We start from the raw sequence: 24544 nt of genomic DNA on the forward strand, positions 1-24544 counted from the left end.
GCATTAAAACACCAACACATTTTTATTATTATTATTATTTTTGGTATTTATTTGAAAAGTTATAGATTGAGCCCGGTGCGTGTTTCCAGATACGTGTGCCGGTTTTTTTTTTTTTATTTTTTTTTTTTTTTTAGGGGTTTTTCTGCAGCTGAGTGTTGTGGGCGGAGTCAGGTGATAAATGTGCAGCCAGCTGAAGGGAAGCTGTGAGATGAACCGAGGTTGTCCTTCCGCCGTCTGTGAGCGCAGAGAGCCGTCTGATATCGCTGGGAGGGTAAGCTTTTGTTCCATCTACGCACGGAGGGGGGGGAGAAATATATATATATAAATTTATATATATGTGTGTGTGTGTGCATTTCATCGACTCGTATTCGTGTAACCGTCCGGATGTGTCGGTGAAGCGGGGTTTTAAACGGGGTTTGCTGCGTAGACGTGGCTGTCGGAGCGGAGCTGGAGGAGTTTGAACGGTCCTTTGTGTCCTCCATTGCTCTGGTGACAGATCAACGGTTAGTCAGTGAGCGGAGAAGGAGAAGGAGGTGGAGGAGGAGAAGAGGGGGGAGGGGGGGGGAGAAAGGCAGTAGAGGCCGCCGGAGACAACCGCGAGTTCACCGGTTAAAAAAAAACAACAACCTTCTTTTAAAACGACGGACCGTTGACGTTTTGTGACGTCGTTTAAAAAAAAAAAACCCAACCGTCGTGAATAATTCGTGTTTTCCGTTAAATTCACGTCCTCGAGCATCGTTAACGGACAACTGCCGCTCACGCGAGCTCGTTTCTCCGGAGGTTTTTTTTTCTTTTTTCCCGGAGCTACCGCTAACACCAGCCTGCCTCATCACGACGCTCATTTTAACTCCCCGCTGCTGAAATGATCGAGAAGAAAAGAACCTCCGACGTAAAAAAAAAAGGTCTTTATTCGAGCCCGACCGACGTGACGCTGACGTCGGCCCGCTCCACACACGAGTCTCGGTGTGTTGGTCGACGGAAGCCGGGTTTGTTTCACTCAACGCAGGAGGACGTTAAAATAGGCCTATCATTTTTATTAGTGATTTATTTTATTTTATTTTAAATAGTTATTCATAGTTATGAGTGAACTCCTCCGTTTCAGTGCACTGATGTCGGTGTGGACAATAAACTCAAATATCCGGCCTCCATTACACATCTTTGTCGGGTCAAGCACATTTCAGGGATCATTGATCATATTTGTACAGAAATAAATAAATAATGAATATCAGTCAATTTGTTTTACGGTCTGTATTTGGGCTTTCTTTAAATTTGACTTTTACATCTTTTTTTTTTGTTTTTTTTGGTCGTTTTGGAAAAAAAGAAACAACAAAGTTGTGTTAATAAAAGAATAAAGTCTTTTGCTGATGCTCACTGTTAACTAGCCAGGAGGAACTTGTGGGAAGAGAGATGTGCTTCCTGGTGGTGAGACCATAATTTGTTTAAAGATGAAATGATTGATGGATTATTACATTGACAAAAAATATGAAGATCCTTCTTTTAAAAAAAATAAAATACGTCTTGTTATTTGTTAGTTTTCTTTTGTTTAGGCCAAACAAGTAATTCAAAAAGTAATCAGCAGATATATTCACAGTAAAAAATAATATAATTTTAATTGGTTACTCTTTTTGTTCTCGTCGCCTCAACCGACCGTTTGCTGCTTTCTTCTTCACATATCAGCATTAAGTTAAGAGGAATTATTTTTTTGTCTGCTTGTAGAAAATGTCCAGTGGGCTGTGGAAAGAGACCCGTGCACTGGCAGAGGACTACCTGTCCCTGTGCTGCACAAGCCCACGTCCAGCCCCTCCACCTCCCAGCGAGTCAGCCGCCGCCATGAGGCACATGGCCCGGGACATGGAGACGCAGCACCAGGCTCGCTTCCACTCCCTCGCCCAGACCTTCCTGAGGCAGTGCGGGCCGGACCTCTGCTCCGGCCTCGGGAAGGTGATGGAGGAGCTGGTGGGAGACGGACACTTGAACTGGGGGAGGGTTGTTTCCCTCTTCACCTTTACCGGGGTGCTGGCCAGGCAGCTGCCGGAGCAGGACACGAGGCCGGGGCCGGACCCCACGCAGGAGCTGGGGCACCGGGCCGTAAACTGCAGGAGTCTGGCCGAGACCATAGCTGACTACCTGGGGGAGGAGAAGAAAGACTGGCTGTTGGAGAATGACGGCTGGGTGAGTTGTAACGACGTGTCTGTTCCCGAACTGATAACGGCCGCCGCCGCGCAGCTGATCCGAGTCGACGCACGAGCTGTAGATAAGAAGGGTATTTTGATGGCATCGAGGGCAGCACGCCGAATGAAAATGGACAATTTCAAAACGAAAGTATTGTTTCTACACTGCTGCTGCTGCTGGAAACCACCCGGTTTGATAGGATCATGTTTGTTTCCTGTTCAGATTCATGACATTGAGTAGGGGCATTTTCTTTTAAATGCCACCTTGTTTGCCAGCGAGATGAGTGTCTGGGCTGCGGTGGCGATGTGAACTGTAGAGTACCTACAGGCCAGAATCACGGGGGGGGGGGGGGAATGTACGCTACGACAAAAAGTCCCCAACCGTGTCAAATCTGGGACAAACAACGCCGGGCGTCGGACCATTCGAGGTTGTGTTTTTTTTAACATGGTTAGACGACAAAAGTTTTATCGGGCAGTGTAGGACGGTAGGCTCGAAATCAAAAGGACAAAAGACGCATTTAAACCTGCTTGGTGTTGCTTATTTACTGGATAAACCTAAAGCGATAGTTATGATGCATTGTGGGTAGAATAAAGTCCCAGGATCCTTTAAAAAAAACAACAACAACAAAAACTAAACACAGCATCAGTTGAATGTCTGCTTTTATGAATGGGTTCACCCAAGTAAACACACACACACACACACACACACACACACACTGACCCCCTCCTTCCTTTCTTCAGCTGGCAGCTGCTTCCAACAGACGTGTAAGCAACCCGGCCAGATGGACTTCGTAGTAACAGTCAAAGCTGCAGCGTGTTGAGTTTGTCATGAGGCACATTGAGAGTCGGCGTGGTATGACCAGAAAAACAAGCAGCTGTGAAGCAGCACCTGCAGCTGAGAGCAGGTGCTGCTTCAGTTTGAAAACACCACGGAGAAATACAGCTGCTGCAGTGTTTGAACAGCAGCGCTCGTACCCTGTTTTCAATACGTTAAGGTCATCGTACATTTGAATATAAACTGTCACTTTCTTTCCTGTGACTTCAGGTTGACTTTTTTTTTTTTTTTTTTTTTTAACTGTGAAAAACTGCCGTTCTGTGAGAATATTTTAAAACCGGTTGGCGTTATCAGCAGCGGCCTCGGAGCGCAAATACTTGTCCAGTTTTCTGGAGGAGCCGTCGGTGACGGAGACACGTTTTCCAAAATATGAGTACGACTGCCGCTCCGTTAGCCCGAAGTCACGTTGGCGGACCGACGCGTCCTCTTTGACTGAAACGGCTTATTGAGGATGAACTTGAGGTAGCAGAAGGATCTTCCCTCTTGCTGGTAAACAAAAAGTTTCCTGCTCCCGACTCAACATTTCCTGGTCTTTTCTTTTCTTTCTCTTTCCTCCCGCTGCAGGAAGGATTCTGCAAGTTCTCCCAGAGTGCCAGAGAAGTGAGTCAGGACTCGTCCATGAAGACCGCGCTGTTCGCCGCCGCTGGCGTCGGCCTCGCGGGACTCACCTTCCTCCTGGTGCGCTAGTCGACGTCCTCGACGCGTCCGCGTCCTCGGTTTATTTGGCACACTTTAGTAGACGTTTGAATTCTGACAGCAATGCTACGCTATCTGTAGTGAATTCAGGGTTGTGATCTCATGTCATCGGCTGAATGTTTGCACATACTCAGACTCCCCACACACACACACACACACACACACACACACACGCGCGCGTGTCACTCGCTCCTTAAGATTGTACAAACGATTTCAATGCCTTCAGAAGTTTAGGAGTACGTGACGTGACGTCAGTTTTCATATCCGAGGTTGGTTGCTGAAGCGCAGACGTCCGCACAGAATCGCCTCGCCGTCAAAGTTTGTCACCCCGCGCAGCGCAAAGACTTCATTTCAGTTGTTTCCCACCCATTTTTGGTTTTTAAAAATGATCAGCTGCCTTCGATTCACGTGTTTACCTGAGTGGCGTATGTGATAGACATTCTAGTGTACAATGTATAAATTAATATATTATATTTATATGAAATGAAAGCGTAAGCAGTGGCCCTTTTCTACCTGATCCACAGCTAATTCAGTTGTTTTCGAGTTTGTCCTGCATTCATGTGAACTGTCTGTGATTTACGCGGTCAGCAGAGCTGTACAGTGATGATGATGATGATGATGATGATGATGACCAACACAACGGTGCTACAATATGTTTCTCATATCTTTTAACCAGGGACCAATCTGACTTTAGACATATTGCTATCAGAACAAACCGTTGCTATGGCACCACCCCTCTCCTCCAAAATCTCTTATATTTTTACATTGTTTCGTTCTATTTATTTGTCACCGTTTTTGTAATAAAAAGAAACAATCGTGGACTCTGTGATTCTTTGGATCGTGTGATGTGTTCGCTGCTCGTCATGGCGATGTCACCTTTTATAACTTCCTGTTCCCCCCTCCTCCTCCATAGATGTGCGGTCAGGAGTGTGTCAGGGAATATGAATAGTAAATGATTGTCCCGGCTTTCATGTGCAGACAGATGGTCATAAATAAGATATGTTCCGCTGTCTCCTCTGTGCTCTTGTTACACGACGGGATGGATTCACAAAAACATCCAGCTAAAGGAGCTCCAAACTCACACCGGAGGGACAAACTGCTAAGAAATAAAAAGCAACTCCGTCCTAATGTTCCCAAAAAAACAACAACAAAAATCATTCACAAAGCATTTCGTCCTAAAAGTAGTCAGAAGTTATTATCCGTCAATATGCAGCTACAGTCAGTCATGTGCTGCAAATAAATGTTCTCCAAGGTGGAAAACGACCGCAATGAACTTCTAACAGGATATTTTGATAGAAGATGAGTTAATAAATCAACTCAAATTGTTAAGATTAATTTGAAAAAGCTCAAATCTTAATTCACATCTGTAATACAGTTAAATATGAACCAACAATGACCAAACTCCATATCACATAAAACATGAATTTCATGGCCAATAATGGAGTATGTGACGAACATAAATTAGAAATAGATTTACTTCAAATTTGTATTTTGCTGATATTCTTTGTTACGCAATTTGTAAAAATATTTAAATAGCATAAAATCTCAATGTTTAATTCAAACGGTTTAATTTGTAATAGTGCAATGGTATTTAATTTAATTTGATCAAACCTAGAGTTTTCACAAATGCTTGTTTCTTTAGATGTGATGTTTCATTAAAGCTGCACTTCTACTTCGTTTCGTGCTGTTGTGGATTTCTGTACTGAAACATCTAATATCACCAAAAAAAAACACAATTATTTATTTTTTTATAGTGTATGTTTTCCTATTCTATTTCCTGCTTCAGTCATCAGTGAAACGACCGCCTCGCATTTGAATCACTGTCGGAGCTGAAAGATGCTTTTATCACTTTAAAATGAGGAAGGAAATGCAGAAGTTGGTTGAATGATCAGCTTTTATCGGTTTACACGTCGCAATCAGCGCCCTATCCACAGAGACACACTCAACACCTTCAAAGCACAGTCTCACTCTTTCACACATTTTCATATGACACGTCTGAAGTCATCCGACATGACCGTGAACAGGTCTGAACACATCTGTGAGGACGTCCCGCCTCACACGTTTTGTCAATCACACTCGGTGATAATTCACGACTCGCAAACAGAATTGAAATATCTTTTTTTTTTTTTTTTTTTTCAGGCATCTGATGGGATTAAAGTCAAAACAAATTAACATTGGATTATTAGCAGCGGGAACTTTTTTTTTTTTTTCAGCAGGAACTGTTCAGCGTATTAACTTTTGTCCATTTAATTAAGAATTACACTTAAATTTTGAAGGCAATGAGCAACCCTGCGATTGTGAAGTCCGGGAGTTAGACCGCTTTAAAGATCTGCCACGGTTTCACGTAAACCTGGAAATAATCACACAGCTTGTTTAAAAAAAAAAAAAACACGAGAAGTTTTGACATTTAAAACGAGAAGGACATCTTTCTAATTGGCACTTTTTTCTGGGTTAACAGTCAAACTGAAGCAGATCACCTGTATTGAACACGTCGACTCGTTTTATTTCCTTCAGCTGTGCAGCGTTCAGGTGACACGTCGTGGGGGGAGGGGGGGGTTTGATCGATTAATCGTGGGGGGGGGGATTTGATCGACTAATCGGAGACTCGCTCAAGCAAATCAACTCGCAGCCATTGTTCACCTGTTATAAATGTGGCTACAGCCTCAAGTTTTCATGCAAAACATTGCTCACTGCGTTGCATTGTGATAGTGGGAAACAGGACGGTCAGGAAGTCACATGGTTATTTACAGCTAATCAGCATCAAATCATCGCGACTGAAGGTTTCTAAACAGGCGGAGCGGGGAGCTCTGAAACAATTGACGGAAACTGGATCCGTCCTATCCAAAGAGCCATCGGACAGGTCAAAGGTCACCACACTATCAGAGAATCAAAACATCCACCTGAGAGACCACACACACACACACGCACGCACGCACACACACACACACACACACACACACACACGCACGCACGCACGCACACACACACACACACACACACACACACACACACCTCAAAACTTTGATGGACAGTCGCCTGACGTGACGTGAGATTATGGAGCACTTTAATGACCGAGAAAAATCAAACAAGAGGCTCTTTGAAACATTGTCCGATCACGTGATCAGTTATCAGGTCCGCAGTTATTTAGGAAACACAAATACCAACATGTTCAGAAACTCATCGGACATTTTTCAGAGATTGAACTTTTCCCTCCCGCCGTTCAGATGATTTGCTCATGGATGTTGTCTCAGACAGCTGAAGCCTGCGTGCACCTCATACTTACATTTCACAGGATGACGTCACACTTATGAGCGACAGTTACATGGAAGATTTTTCCACCCCTGCTGTTGGATCTGCTGCTGCTGCAGATTAACGGGAGTCAAACACAGACAGGAGAGGTCGTGGGAAAAAAAAAAAAAAAAAAAAAAAAAAAAAAATTGAGTTCAAACTTACACGAGAAGCTGACGCAGGTTCTATGAAAGCGAAAGTACATTTGAAGAACTGAATTTGTGTTGTGAGAAGTGAATGTAGAAGTGCGCGCAGCGTTTGATTTTCCGTGAGGATCAAACAGTTTCCGACCATATACATTCAATTTGATAGTTTTGCATTCAGTTTCAAAGTTGATAAATGCATTTTAAAACGATGCTCCTCAGATTCAGTTGTTTAATGCAATTATTAAAGTTAAATAACACAAATTCAAATGATGGAAATCAAATTTTGTTATTTCAATACGATTCAAATCGATCCAATTCAAATATAAATGATTCAAACTGAGTTTTTTAGTGACACATAAATCTGCCTCGTGTACCATTGTTTCAGTGCGTCATAACAAATAGAGAAAAACAGATAAAGAAGAGATGTATTGACTGAAGAGATTAACTTGTCCATTACAAACAAGATACGTGCACGCGTGCGTGTTGAGAGAGCCATGATACCGCAGTGAGGTCACGGAGCCAGTTTTGGAGCAGTAAAACCGATCATTTCCAACCGACTCGTCCCACGTATTTTCTCCATTACAGTGACAGCACGTCGTGCAGAGTCCCGTTGTTTGTGAAACAGAGAGGTATGACTGCTTCTGATGTCGATTTCTTGTTTCCTGTTGAAAGTGTTTCAGTCTCGGTGAATCCCCCAACAGAGCTCAACAGCTGACAAATCTCTTGTTATGATCGTCGTCTGTTTATTTTTGATGGATTACACGCTAGAGATATACAGGGACGATGGCCTGCTTTAAAAAACAAAACAAAAAAAAAACAGAAGTGAAGAGCCCGAATATATCTGCTTCTCATTGTTTTGGTGCATTAGCAGATTGATATCTGTTTTATATAAAAGGACACATCTGGTCATCTTGTGCTTTATTGTTCACAAATCTCCCCCCACCCCCAAAAAAAACAACAAAAAAACAATCAAAACCATAAACAAATTGACCCTATTAACAAGTACAGGATATTTATCAAAGCCTGGGAGCATTTCATTGGTCATCGCCAAATGTGTAATTAATCCTCAGTTTAAAATAGTTCCCAACAAAGCGCCATTTGTTCCTGTCTAAGTTACGTCAGCTCAAAACTACAGCATCCAGCTGTTAAGATTCATTATTTGGTTATTTAGCGCCACAGACAGGTTTGGTACAAGTACAGAGTTTGGACTGTGTTTGTTTTTGTTTTTTCATGGGGTTTGTTGACGATAATAAAATAATAACCACTCAAGCACGACTTACTGGACTCTACTATTATGCCTCTTAATTTCAGAGGTAAACATGGTACTTTTCACTACATTTAACTGCCTTTCAGCTGATTCAAAATTAAACAAAAAACCTACAATTTGCATGTTAAATATGATCAATTGTCTTGAGTGCATTAAACTAGTCATGGACAATATATGAAAAAGGAAGCTGTGTATTTCCATCTTGTCATCCTTTTCCTCAGATATGATTTTATCTGGTGGAAACCGGACGGTTGAGGAAGTCAGCCCTTCATGTGTTCTCTGTTGAGGTGGACGATCACATCATCCTGCAGACACCTACAATCAGCTCCCATCACTACTCACACAGACATTTGACTACAGACTCACCCGCGTAGGCTGTGAAAATCATCTGAAACGAGCAGGTCTGCAACTAATCACTGGTATTTTATTGCATTTGTAGACACAGTGGTTACAAAATGAGGAACAGTATAATGTCACAGATGCCGGCGAATGCACAGTACTTAACTCTTCACTACAAAGCACAAGGAAATAGTCCCCATGTGTACATTTGAAAAAGAGTTAATGTTAATGAAGACATTTATGATCTTTGTAAATGTCAAGAGGCTCAAAGGAGATTCAAAAAAAATAGTTGGACACTTTTGGAAACACACTTACTCGCTTTCTTGTCAAGTTAAATGTGAAGATGAATTCTACTCGTGTCTGAGTGGAATTGATCTTCTCATCTTGCCAACTCTTGGCAAGAAAGCAGATAAGTTTATCCCCCAAAATGCTCTTCCATTAAATGAAACCAGAGACCAATCACAGCACAGCACAGCACCAAAGCTTTTGTTTAGACGATACACCTAAATATGAAAATATATGCGGCTTTTGTAAAGGTAGTACAGATAGACACGGCGGGAGCAGATCTTCAGGCCTCGGTCAGCAGAAAAGCTTCTAGACTTGCATCGTGCACACACTGTCTTGGTTTTTAGTGTGTACATTCATGAACAGAAGGGCAGGTCAGCGCCTGGCTCCTCCGACATGCTCCCGTCCGCCTCTCGTCTGAGTCTGTATTCACACTGAAAAACAATGAGGTCGGATCTTTTCATGGTCAATGATTGAATGTTTTAGAGTCATGTTTTAATGTCCGAATTCATTTTGGTATTCAGAAAAGCAGGTGTGAGAGAACACGCACAAAAAAAACAACAAAAAAACCCCACCAAACTATTGTTTAGTCAGTGTGAATACAGCTGTTGTTCCCCCCCCCCCCTCCTCCTTCCTCCGTCTCCTAAAGGTGAGGGCATCTGCTCGTCTGCTGCCCCGGCTACGACGCTTTCTTCCCTTTTCCTGCCATCACTTTCTGTTTTATCTGATGAAACACAGAGACATTTGGTCATGATGTGCAGTGACAGGGCTGTTGAGAGAGACTAAAGTCTTGGTACTTCCCGTGTGAGATTCTGCCTGAACAACAGGCCGCCATTTCTGGTTAATATTTAGATAAACCAAAAGAGAAACTACATCATCTGTTTGTACGGATGTATGCGCCTGAGCAGTAAAATAAAAGGTCATCGGCTGGTTTTGTTGTTGCGCAGCTGTTAAACATACCTTAACACAGTCAGTCCAAAGTCATGTTTTGATAAGAAAATAACCAGAAATACAGTAAATAAGATGTCACATAAAAAAAAAATATATATATATATATATAAAATAAAATACATCTCTCTCACTGACACACTAACCTCCTGAGGGTTAGGAAACGTTCCCGTCTTAAGCTTGGAGTAGAGCAGCACACCATCCATCAACACCTCGAAGCTGTCTGCGGGGGTGGAGGGGGGAGGAGGGGGAGGGGAGAAACATGAATCAAAATGAAACTGTGTTCCTCAGTGTAGAAGATAATACCTGGTGTGTGTTTACACACAATGTTGGCACCTCGACCAGTAAAACGGGCTTCTTTGAGAGAACTGGCACGGTGCAAAACAGGTTTTTCACTTTTTACTGACTGATATTCAGACACACTTCTTTATTCATTGGTTCATTTCAACTCTGATTGCTGCCATTGATTTTGTGTTAAAATGAAATCAGCTGTCGTGAATGAAAAAAAACACGCGCTTGAAAAATATATCGGCATATTTAACATTTAAAAAGAGCTAACCGAACAAATGGCAAATAAATTGAGTTGGAAGTTTAATTTACTGTATAATTCTTATATAGTAACTTACTAGACTAGATTTGGTTTTGGTGTTTCACACAAACAATGTGCAGTAGAGATTTTTCACCGTTCATGTTTATTTATGTATTTTTTTGGCAGAAACGGGCCTCCATGGAAAACTGCATGACTGCGTGAGAGAAAGAAAAAAGCAGCTTACTCGGTCTCCCCTGGAACCCGTTCACCTGCACACCGGGAACCTGACGGAGGACTCCATCTAGTTCCCGGTAGCGGTAGGAGTAATTTCATCCTGCACTGTTGACATGAAACCAAAGGGATAAACACATCAATAACCTCGACACCTATCAGCTCCCTGATAAGTGAGGCTTTGAAGTCCAGCCATTTTGAACCACGAGTGACAGACAGCACGCAGAGAAAAAATATTCTTCTGCTGACCAACATTGCTGACCAATGATAAAATTACAGGATGTACCTGGTGAAAAATATCATGTCTGCTTCTATAATTAAAGCTTTATTGTCACGTCGTGGAGAATAATAAAAGACAGGAAATGTGCCGATAGTGGCTGCTACAAATATATCTTCATTGCACCTGCTTACAAAATTAACATACAAAAAGAGGAAATAAAAAAAATAAATAACAAAACTAAAACTTACCAGTATTCAATGGTGACTGATTTCATTGTTTTGCGTCTGTTTTCAGAGCCTGTAGTCGAGCTGTAAACTCAAGAGATGAGCCGGGACAATGAAACGCACAATCTTGATTACAGGACTATTAAGAGAGCGAACCACACCCAGCTGGAGGGAGGACCTGTCTGCTCATCCACATTTCAAAATGACTACTCATCTTGCAATATTGTTTTGTTAATAATTGCAGCTTTCTTTCTGGTCCATGGACATGCAGAGCTTCCACTCCCACGCTTACAGTCAGGCCCCCCCCCACCCTCTCCCCTCTTGACCTTTCTAGAGGTGGATATTATCACACAGGTGAGCCGTCCCGTCACTGCAGTAAGAGACAGCTCAACAGAAACTATTGTATTGTGGATTCAAACACCAGCTGCTGCTGTTCACTTCAGGAATCTGAGAGAACAGCAGAGCGTCTGTCTCCTCCCGCAGGCAAACATCCAAGAATGTCCAGGCCCATCATCTGCAGCCCGGCCCGGCTCTGCTGCCGACGGGCTCAGTGGGGACATCAGAGTTCTCCTCCGCGTCCCGAATCACTCCAATCCACTGGTTCAGTGCTGGACCGGACCTCTTGACTGCACATAGTCCCACTCACTGAACTGAAACACGGCCGGACACTCGTTGTTCCTCAACATGTCCAGCTTTCACAACCAAAAGTGACAAGCGCAACAAACGGTCTTTAAACTCTAGATATTCAAGAAGTTCGCTCCGCTGAATATCAGAGATGAAACACTTTTTCTTTTGAAAGAGTTTAACTGAGGTTATTGTTCTTAAATCTGCTCGGCCTGATTCTGGCTGGCTACCAACCAGGAACAGCTTCGCCGTGTCGTCTGTTTACTCAACAAATGAGTGAACGTGAATCATTTACCTTGTGGAGAAAGAATCGGTCCGAGCTGCAGCAGCACCGACGGGTCTCTACGCCGCGGGACATTTTCACAAGTTTGTGTTCGTCTTAGAAGTCTGTTAACACAACAGGGAATTTGGGATTGTAAAAGTGAGCAAGTGAAGGAGTGTCAGGTGATGGATTATCTTGTGATAACTGGCGACATTAGTCAGCAGCTCACCGAGCGAGTGGATCTCTACTGAACGGAGAAATGAACCGATCGCTTCAGGAAGTGACTCGGTTCACTTCATTCTCCAAAGAAATTCGTTCATGAACGACATCGTGAACATTTTAATTGATGTCCAACATAACGTAATTTTACACAATCATTCTATTCATACTTTTTAACATTTTATTTGTTTAAAATGATGTCCAGTACAAAATGTATACAGTAATACCCTTATGTTTGTCAGCTCCCCTGAATAAAATATTTTAATCTGTTCAGCTCATGCCACATAACAGTATCTATAAGATACACTAGATTGTGATTTGCTCATACAATAGTTGATGACAAAGATATAGCAATAGTACCTTTGTAACAATAAAAACTATCAGCAATATTTTGGTGGACACAGTTTCAATACAATAAAATGACATACATATTCTGTAAAAGTTGCATTGCAATTTGCCCATATTTTACAAGATTTTCAAATTCATGTATATCTTTTCTTTAACTATGAGACAAAAGGTTGTGATACGAGTCTTTATACATTTATAAAAAGGATCTGGTGGCACTCTGCAGTGACTCGGTCTCAGCAGGCTGTCCTCTTTGAAGCTGCTGTAACAGATGTACAAAGCACTTTGATTTGTTCATTTAAAGAGTTAAAACAAGGCAACTTCTCAAACTTTGTAATAAATAAACCCTCTGCAACGACACTGTACCTGTTCATATATCCAGTTCATATATCTTTATGTCCATAAACCTGTAGAAAATATTTTAGACCCCCCCCTCCTCCCCATGTATGCCCTAAAAAACAAAAGGTTAAGATGGTTGATTTGTGTTCGACACAGTATTTTGGTGGGAACGACACAAACGTGACACAGTCTGCATGCACTGGTTTCCATGGAAACACGGTTTGGATTCTTCCAGTTGATTGGATGTGCCTTCCTGCTCCTTGGCTACGACTGAAATTGATCACAACACCGCTCTCTCTCTTTCTCTTTCTCTTTCTCTCACAGCATCAGCCTCATTGACTGGCGGGACTCTTTGCCACCACTGCCGGGGTTGGGAGGGTCGTCCTGAGGGAACGTCACCTTATCTGGTGTGTAGTCATTCCTCTTCAGATCTGACGAACAAGTACAAAAAAAAGAAGGGGGAAAACGATGTTAGGGATGAGTTTTACAGTGGTGTGAAAAAGTGTTTGCCCCCGTCCTGATTTCTGATTTTTTTGCACATTTGTCGCACTTAAATGTTTCAGATCATCAAACAAATTTAAATATTAGTCAAAGATAACACAAGTAAACACAAAATGCAGTTTTTAAATGAAGGTTTTTATTGTTAAGGGAGAAAAAAAAATCCAAACCCACATGGCCCTGTGTGAAAAAGTGTTTGGTCCCTAAACCTAATAACTGGTTGGGCCACCCTCAGCAGCAACAACTGCAATCAAGCGTTTGCGATAAATTGCAATGAGTCTTTTACAGCTGTGGAGGAATTTTGGCCCACTCATCTTTGCAGAGTTGTTGTAATTCAGCCACATTGCAGGGTTTTAAGTTATGTTTTAACAGGAGGGGGCAAACACTTTTTCACACCACTGTAATTATCTTACTTGTGTTTGTAACTTTGTTTTTCCTCGTGTTTCCTGCTTAGTGAGATTTTCATTATAAAACTGATTCACTTAGCTGAAAACCTCATTTGACCTTCAGGGTGATGTTTGCGCAAAAGGTTGACACGAGAAGGCTTTTTTTCCACGTTTCTCTGTGCTCACCTTAAATCTGTGTTTAAGATTTGTGATTTCAAACCTAGTTTGGAAGTGATGTTGCAACTTGAAGCCTTGAAGTTTGTGAGCTTCAGCTCTTTGTGACCGAGATGTTTTTTCAATAAAGAAAAAAAAAGGAGTCGATACAATTTTACAAATTTGTAACTAATTATATTTTTTGCAAAAAAAAAAAACACCAAACATATTTATTACCATTTAAAACAGATGATTTTTATGTCACGTTTTAAAACTAAACATTTTTAAATACCACAAATATTACATTTAACATTACATTTAACGTCACTAAAGAGCAGCTGTAAAGTATCTCCCACCTGGAAGTTTGAGTTTCCGGCAGCAGGAGTTGCAGTGGTGTTTTGAACGGAAGTTCCTGATGGCATCGTCCCCCAGGTTTGCGGGTCCGAAGATCATATCATAAGAGCTGCAGGAGTCACAGAGACGTCATTTTAGCTGCCAAAGTAGAATCTGTGCTCGCTATTGAACCACAAGAGATAAATAAATGAACTAACAGTTGTGCTACTTTTTGTAGGAAACCGAGAGGACTCACCCCTTCTCACCGCTCTTTATAACCGACGGGTCCGTCAGAATCTCCCCGACGCCTACAGAGGTGCACACACGCTTCATCATCAGTACAGCTCTTAATGCACACGTGTCACGAGCAAGCAGGGAGCAGATGAATGACGTCACGGTGCGAACTTCATAACTACAACAGAATCAACGAGCCTCGCGTCCATCGTCGTGACCGATTCATGTCCGCAATGTGAAGTTGTGTAAAGACAACAACATGCCACTTAAAAATAACATTACATTTCCTTTGACATGAATTGTGTGTGCGCGTGTGTGTGTGTGTGTGCTGCGAGTTCATTACCCTGCAGGTCGAGCACCAGCAGCTCCCCGCGGGTGAACTCGTAGGTCCAGTGGCTGAAGGCCAGCATGGTTTCCTCCAGGAGGTTGGTGGGGACGATCTCATCTCCGTTGTTGTTGTTGAACTTCCTGAACTCGCCGGTGATGCACTCTTCTATAGCAAACCACTGACCGGCAGAGTGACAGTACAGCAGAAACACCTCCAGGAACCTGAACACGCAGAATGAGGGACTCTGTCAACACTCAGGTTTCAAGTTGTTAACTTGACAAGAGTGGACACATACATTTTTTTTGTTGTTTTTTGTTTAAAGTACTAGAAAACACAGAATTTGCCCCGAAAAGTCTCTTTTACCATTTCATAATTTTACATTAGAAGAAATGATTACTTAATGAATAAATTGCTCCTGAAGTAAAGTTTAAAAACATGTTTTGCAAAATGAAAACATCAGTTTTGTTGCTGACAGCATGTATCAGCAGCATCATGATAGTCTGAAAGCAGTAAACAGTGAGATCACAGGAAATATTTCTGATGAAACATTGGAAAACTAAGCCTGTAGTGTTAATCAAATTATGCATTTGATTAACAAATACTGCTGTGTGAAGCGAGCAGTGCTGCGGATGTTGACAGGCAGCTTGGACACACGGCTCCAGCAATGAACTCACAATACCTTCATACAGGCTTCAATTTATATTTTAAAACAACAGCCATTCAGAGATATGAAAATAAAGCATGAAAACAGGTTGAAGATAAACAATATGTGTGAATAGGACTTCTGTGTCAGACCTCCAATAACGCTCACGCAGACTTACCGCGGTGAATAAGGGATTGTCTTCGGCCTGATTTGGTTGAAGGCAAATGTCAGCTTCTGAGCAGCTCGTTGTTGTTGTATTTCCTGGAGAGAAACAGAGAAACGTTTGTGGAGATGAGTTTCATATCTCACCTCTGCTGAAAAGGGACTCCCTTCAGTATCACTTGGATAATACATACAGTTGTACAGGTGTCTAAAAGTAAACACGCAAAATAAAATCTAAAAATATGGCCAGAAAGGGAGAGGATTTTGTATTTTGGTGCTTTTAAGTCCTTAACTTGCACATCTTTCTGGAGGGATGGAGCCCAAAGTTGCAGTGCGAGAGAGCGGCTGTTGTGACTGGTGCTTCGTACCCTGAGACAAAGGTGCAGCACAGTGTCCTCCTTGTAGATGCTCTGCCACGTTTGGACCACCTCGGGGAGGAAGGACTTGACTATGTACAGGTGTCCTGGTTTGAGGATGTCATACTCTGACCACGTGCAGAGCACTTTGAGGGCCCGTCTGAGTCCTCCGCCCATCTCCTCCTTGCTGAGGAACTCTATTTTGGCACAGAGGCCCCGCTGGGCCCAGGAAGACATGCTGTTGTTGATGGTGTTGGGGGAGCTTTCCTCCAGACGGTACACGGTCACCGGCTCCCCTGAAGGAACAGAAGCAGCAGGTGAGACTCGCACCGATGACCGTCGTTCAAACGCAGTCGCTCTGATGTTCACCGGTTTGGGGAGGGGATTTAATCCGTCAACTCTTCATCAGACACATGGCCTGTTCTCTTCCTTCAGTCACTTACTTTTAATATGCTTTTTGACCTTTATTTCAGGAAGTGCAAACATAAACTTAAGTCAATACTGTTACAAGGTATGCCCCATCAGAAACAGGTTTTTAATTTGTTCCACTGAACAAGCCCTTTTTTTTTTTTTTAAATCTGTTCATCAGAGAGCTGGCACCGAGCATCTGTGTGAAACATGAACACTCAGTTTCTGTGTTGCTACTGAAGCTGTCATTAGGAGCAGGAGGAGGCTTCAGGAAACAACCTCTGATAAATCCAGGTGTGACGACAACGTCAGGCCTTTGGAAGATTTTGGACCACAAAAGGTTTATATCTGTTCTCAGTATTTATTTAGGTTAATTCTGTCATTAGTGAATGATCTATACTGCCCTGCAAAGACAACATACAGTAACTTAGTCAGAAGTTTTACATTTTGTTTTTATTTTTCTTTTATTACTAAATTTACAAACCAATCAATCTGCTGGGACTGCACTACAGATAGTTGAGGCTAGCTGTCAAGAGCATTAGCTGAAGCTAATTTAAAGTTTATTTACTGCGATTGAAAAATCTAGTTCACATAATTTGTTGTGGTTAAGCTTGCTGCATCAAATAAGACATATTTAAGATGCATTTGGTTTAAGATACATTTATTAAACCAGCTCATTGGTTCACATGAACGAGACAAGAACATGTTTTGTTTGTGGTTGTCCCTGTGATCTTTAAATGGGTCAAACACGCAGTATCTAAATGTTGTATTCGCTTTAAAACGCAGCACTATGACAGGCTTTCTTCTCCACTTCACTGTTTCTGTAGTTCGTGCCTCTGCCGGGCAGTAGACACCAGCAGACTGAGTAACCCCAAACAACAAACTATCAACAACATGACTGCCTCTTAGACCTTTAACATCCAAATCCATAAAAGCAGCAGTTCCACTTCAGCGAGGAGATGAAGAAGAGTTGTGAAGCCAAAGTAGTCATAAAAAATATACGACACACACGAAAGGCTGCAACTAAACTCAATAACAGCTTGAGTGTGACTGTGAAGCAAACAGCTGCAGGTGTAGGAAGGAAAAAACCAATACAGAAACCAGTCCTCTCCTGATCTGCCGGACTTCCTCATTCTCCGACTGCCTGCCGTCGTGTTTCAGAGCTTTGTTTTCACCTGATCCGACACGTCCAGGAAACCAGGATCCATTCTTACCTCGAGGGGGCACGGGGGTGAAGGGGATGCTCTGGGACAGCCTCATCAAGTTGTTACGCTCCACAGCTATGAGAGGAAAAGCGCATATTAACATACACCCTCAAATACACACACAGGCTAAGACACCTGCAGCACATGAGTGAACGAGGATAAAACTATTCTGTAGCATTGAACTCTGTCTCAGTGAAATACAATGCAGAGTTTCAAATGTTGTAAAACCTCAACAATTATTCGTTTTGGAAATCAATACATAAAAATGACAATACAGCCTGTTGTGTGGAGTCCCTGTCTCACCTGAGTACTGGTAGCTTTCCATGGGCTTGAATGGTGAGCCGATAGCTGCAGAGAGAGAGAGAAAAAAAAAAGAGTGTTCATCTTTCTGCAAAACTTTACACAGCATTAGTTCATGTCATGTCCTAAAAATGAGTAGTACTGAACAAAAACAGTGAGAGTTTTTCCAGCTTCCACCAGTAGATGTCTCTGTCCTACTTCTCAACAACGGAAGCACAGAAACGGCTCCATCATGCAACACTTTTAATTATTTCCTGGAATACATTTCTGTTGATGGCTGAAGAAAAATAAAAACATAAAAAACACACTGTATTTGATAAAGTATTTGTGATCAGATATTTGATCTTTATACATTTTTACATGTATATTACATGTTACATGTTCCTAGTTTTCTAAAAATTGATAATGGCTGCATGTGTCTGTTATAGCTTATTGTAACCAGGCCTGTGTCATTTTTGCTGTCAATAAATAGTGAAAAATATTTGGGAGGGCTTTAAGTATAATCCTTATTATTTTCTTTGTTAATCAATAACCTGTCTATAGTTTCTGAGAGGCTAATATGAGGAATTTAAATGCTTTGCCAAAACATTTAAATTTGAAAAATATTTCCAAATAAAACCAGGAAGAGAACCACAACACCAAACCTTCACTTTGTGAAATTGAAATATATCATACAATATTTAGCACTTTTGCCTGAAAAAGGACTGACATGATTAACAAATTATCTAAATGTTGTGTGTGGATTCATTTCCTGCCAATCCACGAATCAATTCATCCTTTCAGTTCTCATGCAGATATTTATGTTTAGTAAGTGAGGGAGACTCACAGTCCTTTCTGGCTCCGAGGTGGGTGTGACGTGGCATATAGAGAGAAACTGCGGCTGCAACCACGGAAGAAGAAAAGCACAGTGAGGCTTTCATTCAGAAACAAACATGATGTATCACAGCAGAGGTTTTCCTCCATAAGGTGCAGGCTTTGAAACATTTGAGATGTAGTTTTTAATTCCCTGGCTACAGAAGATTGTTCGTCAATTTTTACACCTTTGCTTGTCTGAAATAAACTCTATAATCTCGGGCAAAAGCCAAGACCTGTTCTCCCCTCTGGTATACTGAGATTGTCTTCTACAACACAATAATGCTGCAAAAGTCATATCATGAGCACAGTTATTCACAAACATCACAGAAATACTGTCAAAAGGTTATTTATAGGAGGTAAAAAAAAAAAAAAAACATTCCTCAGTTTTTTGGTGAAGCTTGTTAGAGGATGGATTATATTGCACATAAATCCAGAGTCTGATGCAGGATAAGATACAGGTGCTATGGAAACATCTAGTTTAGTATTTGAGAAAGTCATCTGGCCTCAACGGGTTCAGATCAGCTGCACAGACAATGACAGGTGGAATCTGCTCTCGACGCTCTACAGGTGGCCTTGTGTGTGTCGGCAATGTTGTCAACTATTTCTATTGAGTGAGAAGCTGCTGAGGATGAATTGCTGCAGGTGATTGTCCTGTCTCCATTTCTGTTCCCTCGGCACACCTCTGATTCACAGAATAACTCTAACATATAACATGATCACATAATCATGCAACCTGCAGAAGTTAGAATATTAGAGATGGGCGGGAGTCGGACTACAATGAAGTGGAGGATAATTTGGGGAGCGGTTCAGCAAGAGTCATCTAATGCACCTAAATGTGAACAAGACCCAGGAGATGGTGGTCGAACATTATGGGTGAGGAGGTTAGAATAGTTCAACGTTACAACATACACTGATGCTGTGTAAAAGAAGGGGATAAGTAGAGTCTTATTTTCTGTCTGTAGTTTCCTTTGCTGTGGGCTGCTGGGGGAACACAGTAACAGAGATGACAGCAAGATCAATAAACCCATTTGCAAGGGCACAACTATGATTGGCCAAAACATGGAGCGGTTTGAGTCAGTGAGGAGCAGGAGGTCACTGAACACACGAATCTCTGTCATGGACAAACTTTCAAACTACAATCTGTCCAGCCATAGATGCTGAGAGTGTTTAAAGATCAAAGGTACTTTGATAACATGCTGCTGGACTAACTAAACCAGGCAGAAAAGTCTGTCACAACTAAAGTATGTAGATGGAGGAACTTGAGTGAAACTACAGATCTTACCATTTAGTGCGTCTTCCCCAGGGGCTCGCCTGGCAGAGCGAAAAGACAAAGTGAGACAAACAAGCACCAGAGCTCCACTTAAATCAGACAAAAACTGGTCTTACGTTCAGCTGTTTCTATATGGAAAGTAAAGACAACGTGTAGTTCAACATAATTGTTGGTCAGTAGGACACTTACAAGCTGCTGGCTTGAGCTGATTTGACCTGACCTCTTTCCTGGTAAAGAAAAAGGAAGTTAAACAGACAGAAACCAGTACTAACAATTTTTTTTTTTTTTTTTTAAAGAGTTAAACTATACAGTGCGTTTTTTCCTTTGTACTCCTGAAAGTATACACGCACACGCACACACACACACACACACACACGCACACGCACACACACACACACTTCTTACCAGTACTGCAGCCCTGGGGTCCTCGTGGCTGAGGATGTCCTCAGCAGACACTCTGCTCCTGTCCTTCTTTGTCAGAGCTACAGAATCACAACAAACGGTCAGCAGCCATCTTTTGTTCAGAGATGCTCAACATTTACGAGATAGATTAATGACATTACTTGTGTCAGGATGAAGAAACGCTGGGTTTCTGTCAAACTCTGTGAAGCCAGCGTAGGAGTTGACTGCTCTGATGTGACCGTGACCTTCAGGCTGAGCCTGAAGAGAAAAAAAAAAAATGGACACAAAGAGAGACTATGAGAAGTGTGACAATGTTCTTGAACACTGATCTGTGGTGAATTTCATAGTTCAATCTTATCAGGCTACATCATGATGTCTGGAGGCAGTGGACAGGACTGTCAATGTACCAAACTAACACACAGAGCTTCAAGGTTCAGAGTTTCCTGCAGTGTATTTTATTTGAAATAGAAAGAACACCTGCCAAAGTCCAAAGATATGATCACTTTTCTGAAATATTAGTCTGACTTAGCATCACTGCTGCAACCTCACTGCAAAAGCCATGTTTTTAATGAGGCAATATAAGTATCATTGCTGTAGAGCAGCACGTAACAAATTCAGGAAAAAAGAAAACCTCCTGAGTTATTTTTACAGGTGAAGACAAACAGTTGCAGATGTGTGAAAACACTGAGGGTCACACAACAGGCTGAAGTTAGTGTGATAAGGTACTTTATTCATCCCACAGAAAGAAGATGTTGCAGCATACAAGTTTTATATTGAATTTACCACCAGTTGGCTACATGTTTTAGCTCGAGGACTCTATCAAGTTGAAATTCGTTTAAAGTTTGTTTGGTAGATGAGACGCATTTTAACTATAAAGACAAACACTCAGAGAAATGTGGTGACATCACATCTCTAAGTTTTTATTTCTAAAGTCTGAAATAACAGCAAAACGCTTTGAGCCAACGCCTAGAAAATACCTGATGGAAAGATTATTTTGTTTTTTTCCTTTTTATGTACATGTTATGTTATACTTTGTATAAACGGGAGGGATATGATGGAAAGAAAAGATTTGTCTCTTCCTCTTGTTTGCATTGTGGCTCTGAAAAGTCTCTTTTGTTTTCGCTCTTATTTGCAAGTGATTCCTTTTTTGTTTTACTTTCTGCATCTAATTGACGACTCCCCTGTGTCCTTATCTTGTGACCTACAACCAACTCGGTATTACCATATGAAAGCAGATACAAAGGGAATGGGGGTGACTGTCATCTGTTTATCACACTGTATAAAAGCTGACCTACGGAGGAGTAACGTGGACCACTGCTGGACACATCTCTTTGAGGGTGCATGTATTTGCTCCTTCTTGCAAGAATAAATGTCCGATGTGTTTGATTTTGAACCAAGCCTCTGAGTAATTTTTCTAACAAGACCTTGCATGACAGACACACACACACACACACACACCTGTGATGTGATCTGTGTGGTCGGGCTTTGTTGTCTGCTGGAGGTGGGAGTCTGTTTGGGCGTGGAGTGCTGAAGCTCCACACTGTCTTTATGTCCTAAAACCAAAAAAATATTGTTACACCACATCTCACAGAAACCCACTTAGTCTGCCACATTATCAAAATAAAAAACATCACTGTCTTTCCTTGGACTCATATTTGCTCATTTGACAACATCTCACCGAAACAATCACAGGGATTATTTGTAACCACAACGTATTAGAAAAATGTCTTAATCATTCAGCCTAACCTCAACAAGACAACCAACCACTCATGCTGCCTACACATCATGTGTGAAAGCCTCAGAATCACCCAGGAACAGAGAATAAACAAGTCAGACTAAAAGGCCCAGACAGAGCAGAGAAAGGAAAGCAGAAAGCACCAGCTAGAGGTTCTGCCGGGACCCTGATCTGGAGGAGGACAGGCTCCAGCACCCGGCAGATGCAGCCCACCACTTAAGCTCAAACTGAAACGCAAACCTCTCGTGTTTGGCTCTCTTGACGTGTTCCTCTTGTCAAGACGGCCTTCCGACACACTTTGACCCTCACAGTGGGCTGCTGCTGGTCCCGTCACACCCCATTCCCTTCTCTCTCGTGTGTGGAGTCTCCTGGGTGCCACAGCAGGGGCATGAGTGCAACCTGATGGGCCACTATTTCCGTGGGTGTCACAGAGATCTGATGCAGCTTCTCGAGCCAGCTCTTCTCTAGTGTCTCTTCTCCGTCTACTCAGAAAGCCAGACCTGCCGCCGTCGTCGTCGTCATCGTCGCAGAACGCCTCGTTCACGTACCCCAAATTCACATCCCCCTCTCTCACCCCCCCTCCTAACCCCTCTGTGTCCTCAGGCTTCACAGTGCAAGCAGGCAAGCAGGAAGTCTGAGCAGAGCCAGAAGTCTTAGAGACAACAATGACAGTAGGATACACACACACACGATTTTCATCCTCCTCTTTCATCTTCTCAACACCAGATTCACCCTCATTGTCATACTTACCCACAAACGCCCCAAACTCTACAGAGGTGTTGTCTGGCTGGAGGGGCGACTGGTAAAGCCCAGCGAGGGCAAGTTCAGGGTGGCTAGAGCCACTGGGCTGGGATGGGGTGCTGCTGATGCGGAAGTGAGCACCGTGGGAGGGCACATTGGGCAGGCTGGATGGGGAGTCGGAAAGGCCCGGCTCTTGTGGACGGGTCAGCTTACTCTGGATGAGAGAGTGTCCTCGGAGACGCAGCTCCGGAGGGGACGTGGCCACAGCACTTTGGACAAAGGCACTGGAGCCGGCACAGCCCGAGGAGCCAGCCTCTGCAGCAAGGTGTCCAAGCCCAAACAAGCCCCTCCTCTCCAGACTCAATGCTGGATTCAGGGTGGGGTCCAGCCCCGGTTCTGTTCCAGTGCTGGGCCCGACTCTCCTGCGACTCTCCGTCCCAGCCCTTCCTTCTACACCGAACCCAAAAAGAGAATCTGCAATGTTGGCTCCTGCCTGGGGGAAAGAGGAGCCGAAGTAGGTCCCCACGCTGTGCTTGGCCATCACGGACGATTTGGAGAGGGGGCCGGTGTCTGTTGCCACGGGGACAATGCTGGGGACCACGTTCTTCGACAGACTGAGCTCCCGGGTGATCTGATTGTGGACCTTGCTGGCCTCTGATGCCCTCTGAGCAGTCAAAGTCTTCAGAGTGTCCACCGTCAGGGCTGAGAGGTCCTGCAGGTGGCCGATCTGGGAGTCCAAAGTGTGCAAGGAACGCTTTATAAAGTTCACCTTGTTCCCGACCTCCTTCAGCTGCAAACACATGGTCTCTACCCTGGAAGTCACAAATAACAGCTTCAAGTTATCTACAGGTCAGCTCATGTTACCTGCTGTAGTTAACATGAAATATTAGGGCTGTAAATCTAAAGGGCTGTTGCGTGTCAAATTCACCGAATCATTTAAGAAAACAATTCAAATGTCATTACTGAATATTCAGGAGGTTATCTTATTCTCGATTATATTCTGCTTTAAATGCTGCATGTTTTTGAACATTTTGAAAATGCCTCTGTGAAGGCCAATAACAGGCCCACCTTTCTGAGGTGAGACGTATGCGTTCCTCACTCCCCGAGTGAAACTGATCATCCTTTTCATGAAAATACGTCTCGACACACTGTTCCTCAAAGTCATGAAGCTTCTTTTGGTCTTCCTCTGTGAGGAACAGCTCTGAAAGAAAGAAGGAAGCAGCGAGTTGTTACTGCTGAGGATTTCCTTGATGCAGAGTTAAGCAGCAACAGTCTTGTTTCATCAACATAAAAACATTTAAATCTCTGACAATTGCTCATGTAGGAAATGACAGTAGGGTGGACATACTTGGTCCGTAGGTGTGCTCCTTCTTCCTCTTCCTACACATACAGAAGAGGGAGTATATATGGCACAGGAGGATGAAGGGGGGTGGGAGGACAGGCTTCTCATGGTAAGCCATAATAAAGTGGTAGCGCTGGTACTTCCACACCAAATTAGAAATGGACTTCACTTGCAGATACACATTGCTGGAAAACAGAGAATATGACAATAACTTTAAGTTGTCAA

The 24544-nt window shown here is 42.7% G+C and overlaps 2 protein-coding genes and 1 long non-coding RNA gene across 3 annotated transcripts in view; 1 reads left to right on the top strand and 2 right to left on the bottom strand.

Moving 5' to 3' along the window:
* Positions 1–128: 128 nt before the first annotated feature.
* Positions 129–3840, top strand: bcl2l10 (BCL2 like 10). Its single transcript, XM_069690512.1, has 3 exons — positions 129–271; positions 1717–2172; positions 3571–3840. Exons 1-3 carry the CDS (start codon positions 179–181, stop codon positions 3691–3693), a joined length of 672 nt encoding a protein of 223 aa, XP_069546613.1. The 5' UTR covers positions 129–178; the 3' UTR covers positions 3694–3840.
* Positions 3841–8805: 4965 nt separating this feature from the next.
* LOC138616298 (uncharacterized) lies at positions 8806–11320 on the bottom strand. Its single transcript, XR_011310591.1, has 4 exons — positions 11204–11320; positions 10749–10843; positions 10122–10198; positions 8806–9751 (listed from the first exon to the last, which is right to left on the bottom strand). It is a non-coding gene; the product is annotated as an uncharacterized lncRNA (long non-coding RNA).
* Positions 11321–11781: 461 nt separating this feature from the next.
* The window catches only part of trpm7 (transient receptor potential cation channel, subfamily M, member 7), a 41175-nt gene continuing 28412 nt past the window's right edge, over positions 11782–24544 (bottom strand). Inside the window, exons 24-40 of the mRNA XM_069690501.1 lie at positions 24326–24504; positions 24046–24178; positions 22987–23789; positions 21960–22054; positions 20663–20759; positions 20505–20581; positions 20289–20326; positions 20112–20140; positions 18801–18854; positions 17978–18022; positions 17684–17749; positions 16074–16357; positions 15722–15804; positions 14916–15121; positions 14595–14646; positions 14362–14468; positions 11782–13399 (exon numbers count right to left, since the gene is read on the bottom strand). Of these exons, the coding sequence (XP_069546602.1) occupies positions 13287–13399; positions 14362–14468; positions 14595–14646; positions 14916–15121; positions 15722–15804; positions 16074–16357; positions 17684–17749; positions 17978–18022; positions 18801–18854; positions 20112–20140; positions 20289–20326; positions 20505–20581; positions 20663–20759; positions 21960–22054; positions 22987–23789; positions 24046–24178; positions 24326–24504 (2461 nt within the window). The 3' untranslated portion in view covers positions 11782–13286. The remainder of the gene's footprint in view (positions 13400–14361; positions 14469–14594; positions 14647–14915; positions 15122–15721; positions 15805–16073; positions 16358–17683; positions 17750–17977; positions 18023–18800; positions 18855–20111; positions 20141–20288; positions 20327–20504; positions 20582–20662; positions 20760–21959; positions 22055–22986; positions 23790–24045; positions 24179–24325; positions 24505–24544) is intronic.

Source organism: Brachyistius frenatus, unplaced genomic scaffold (genome assembly GCF_029030835.1).
Source record: "Brachyistius frenatus isolate BFR_SWC_R1_liver_20210118 unplaced genomic scaffold, ASM2903083v1 Contig_9, whole genome shotgun sequence".
Lineage (NCBI taxonomy): Eukaryota > Metazoa > Chordata > Actinopteri > Embiotocidae > Brachyistius > Brachyistius frenatus.

Coding starts and splice junctions, on each gene's coding strand:
- bcl2l10 (XM_069690512.1), top strand. CDS start 179: ATGTGCAGCCAGCTGAAGGGAAGCTGTGAGATGAACCGAGGTTGTCCT. Junction 272..1,716: donor CGTCTGATATCGCTGGGAGG/GTAAGCTTTTGT, acceptor GTCTGCTTGTAG/AAAATGTCCAGTGGGCTGTG. Junction 2,173..3,570: donor TGTTGGAGAATGACGGCTGG/GTGAGTTGTAAC, acceptor CTCCCGCTGCAG/GAAGGATTCTGCAAGTTCTC.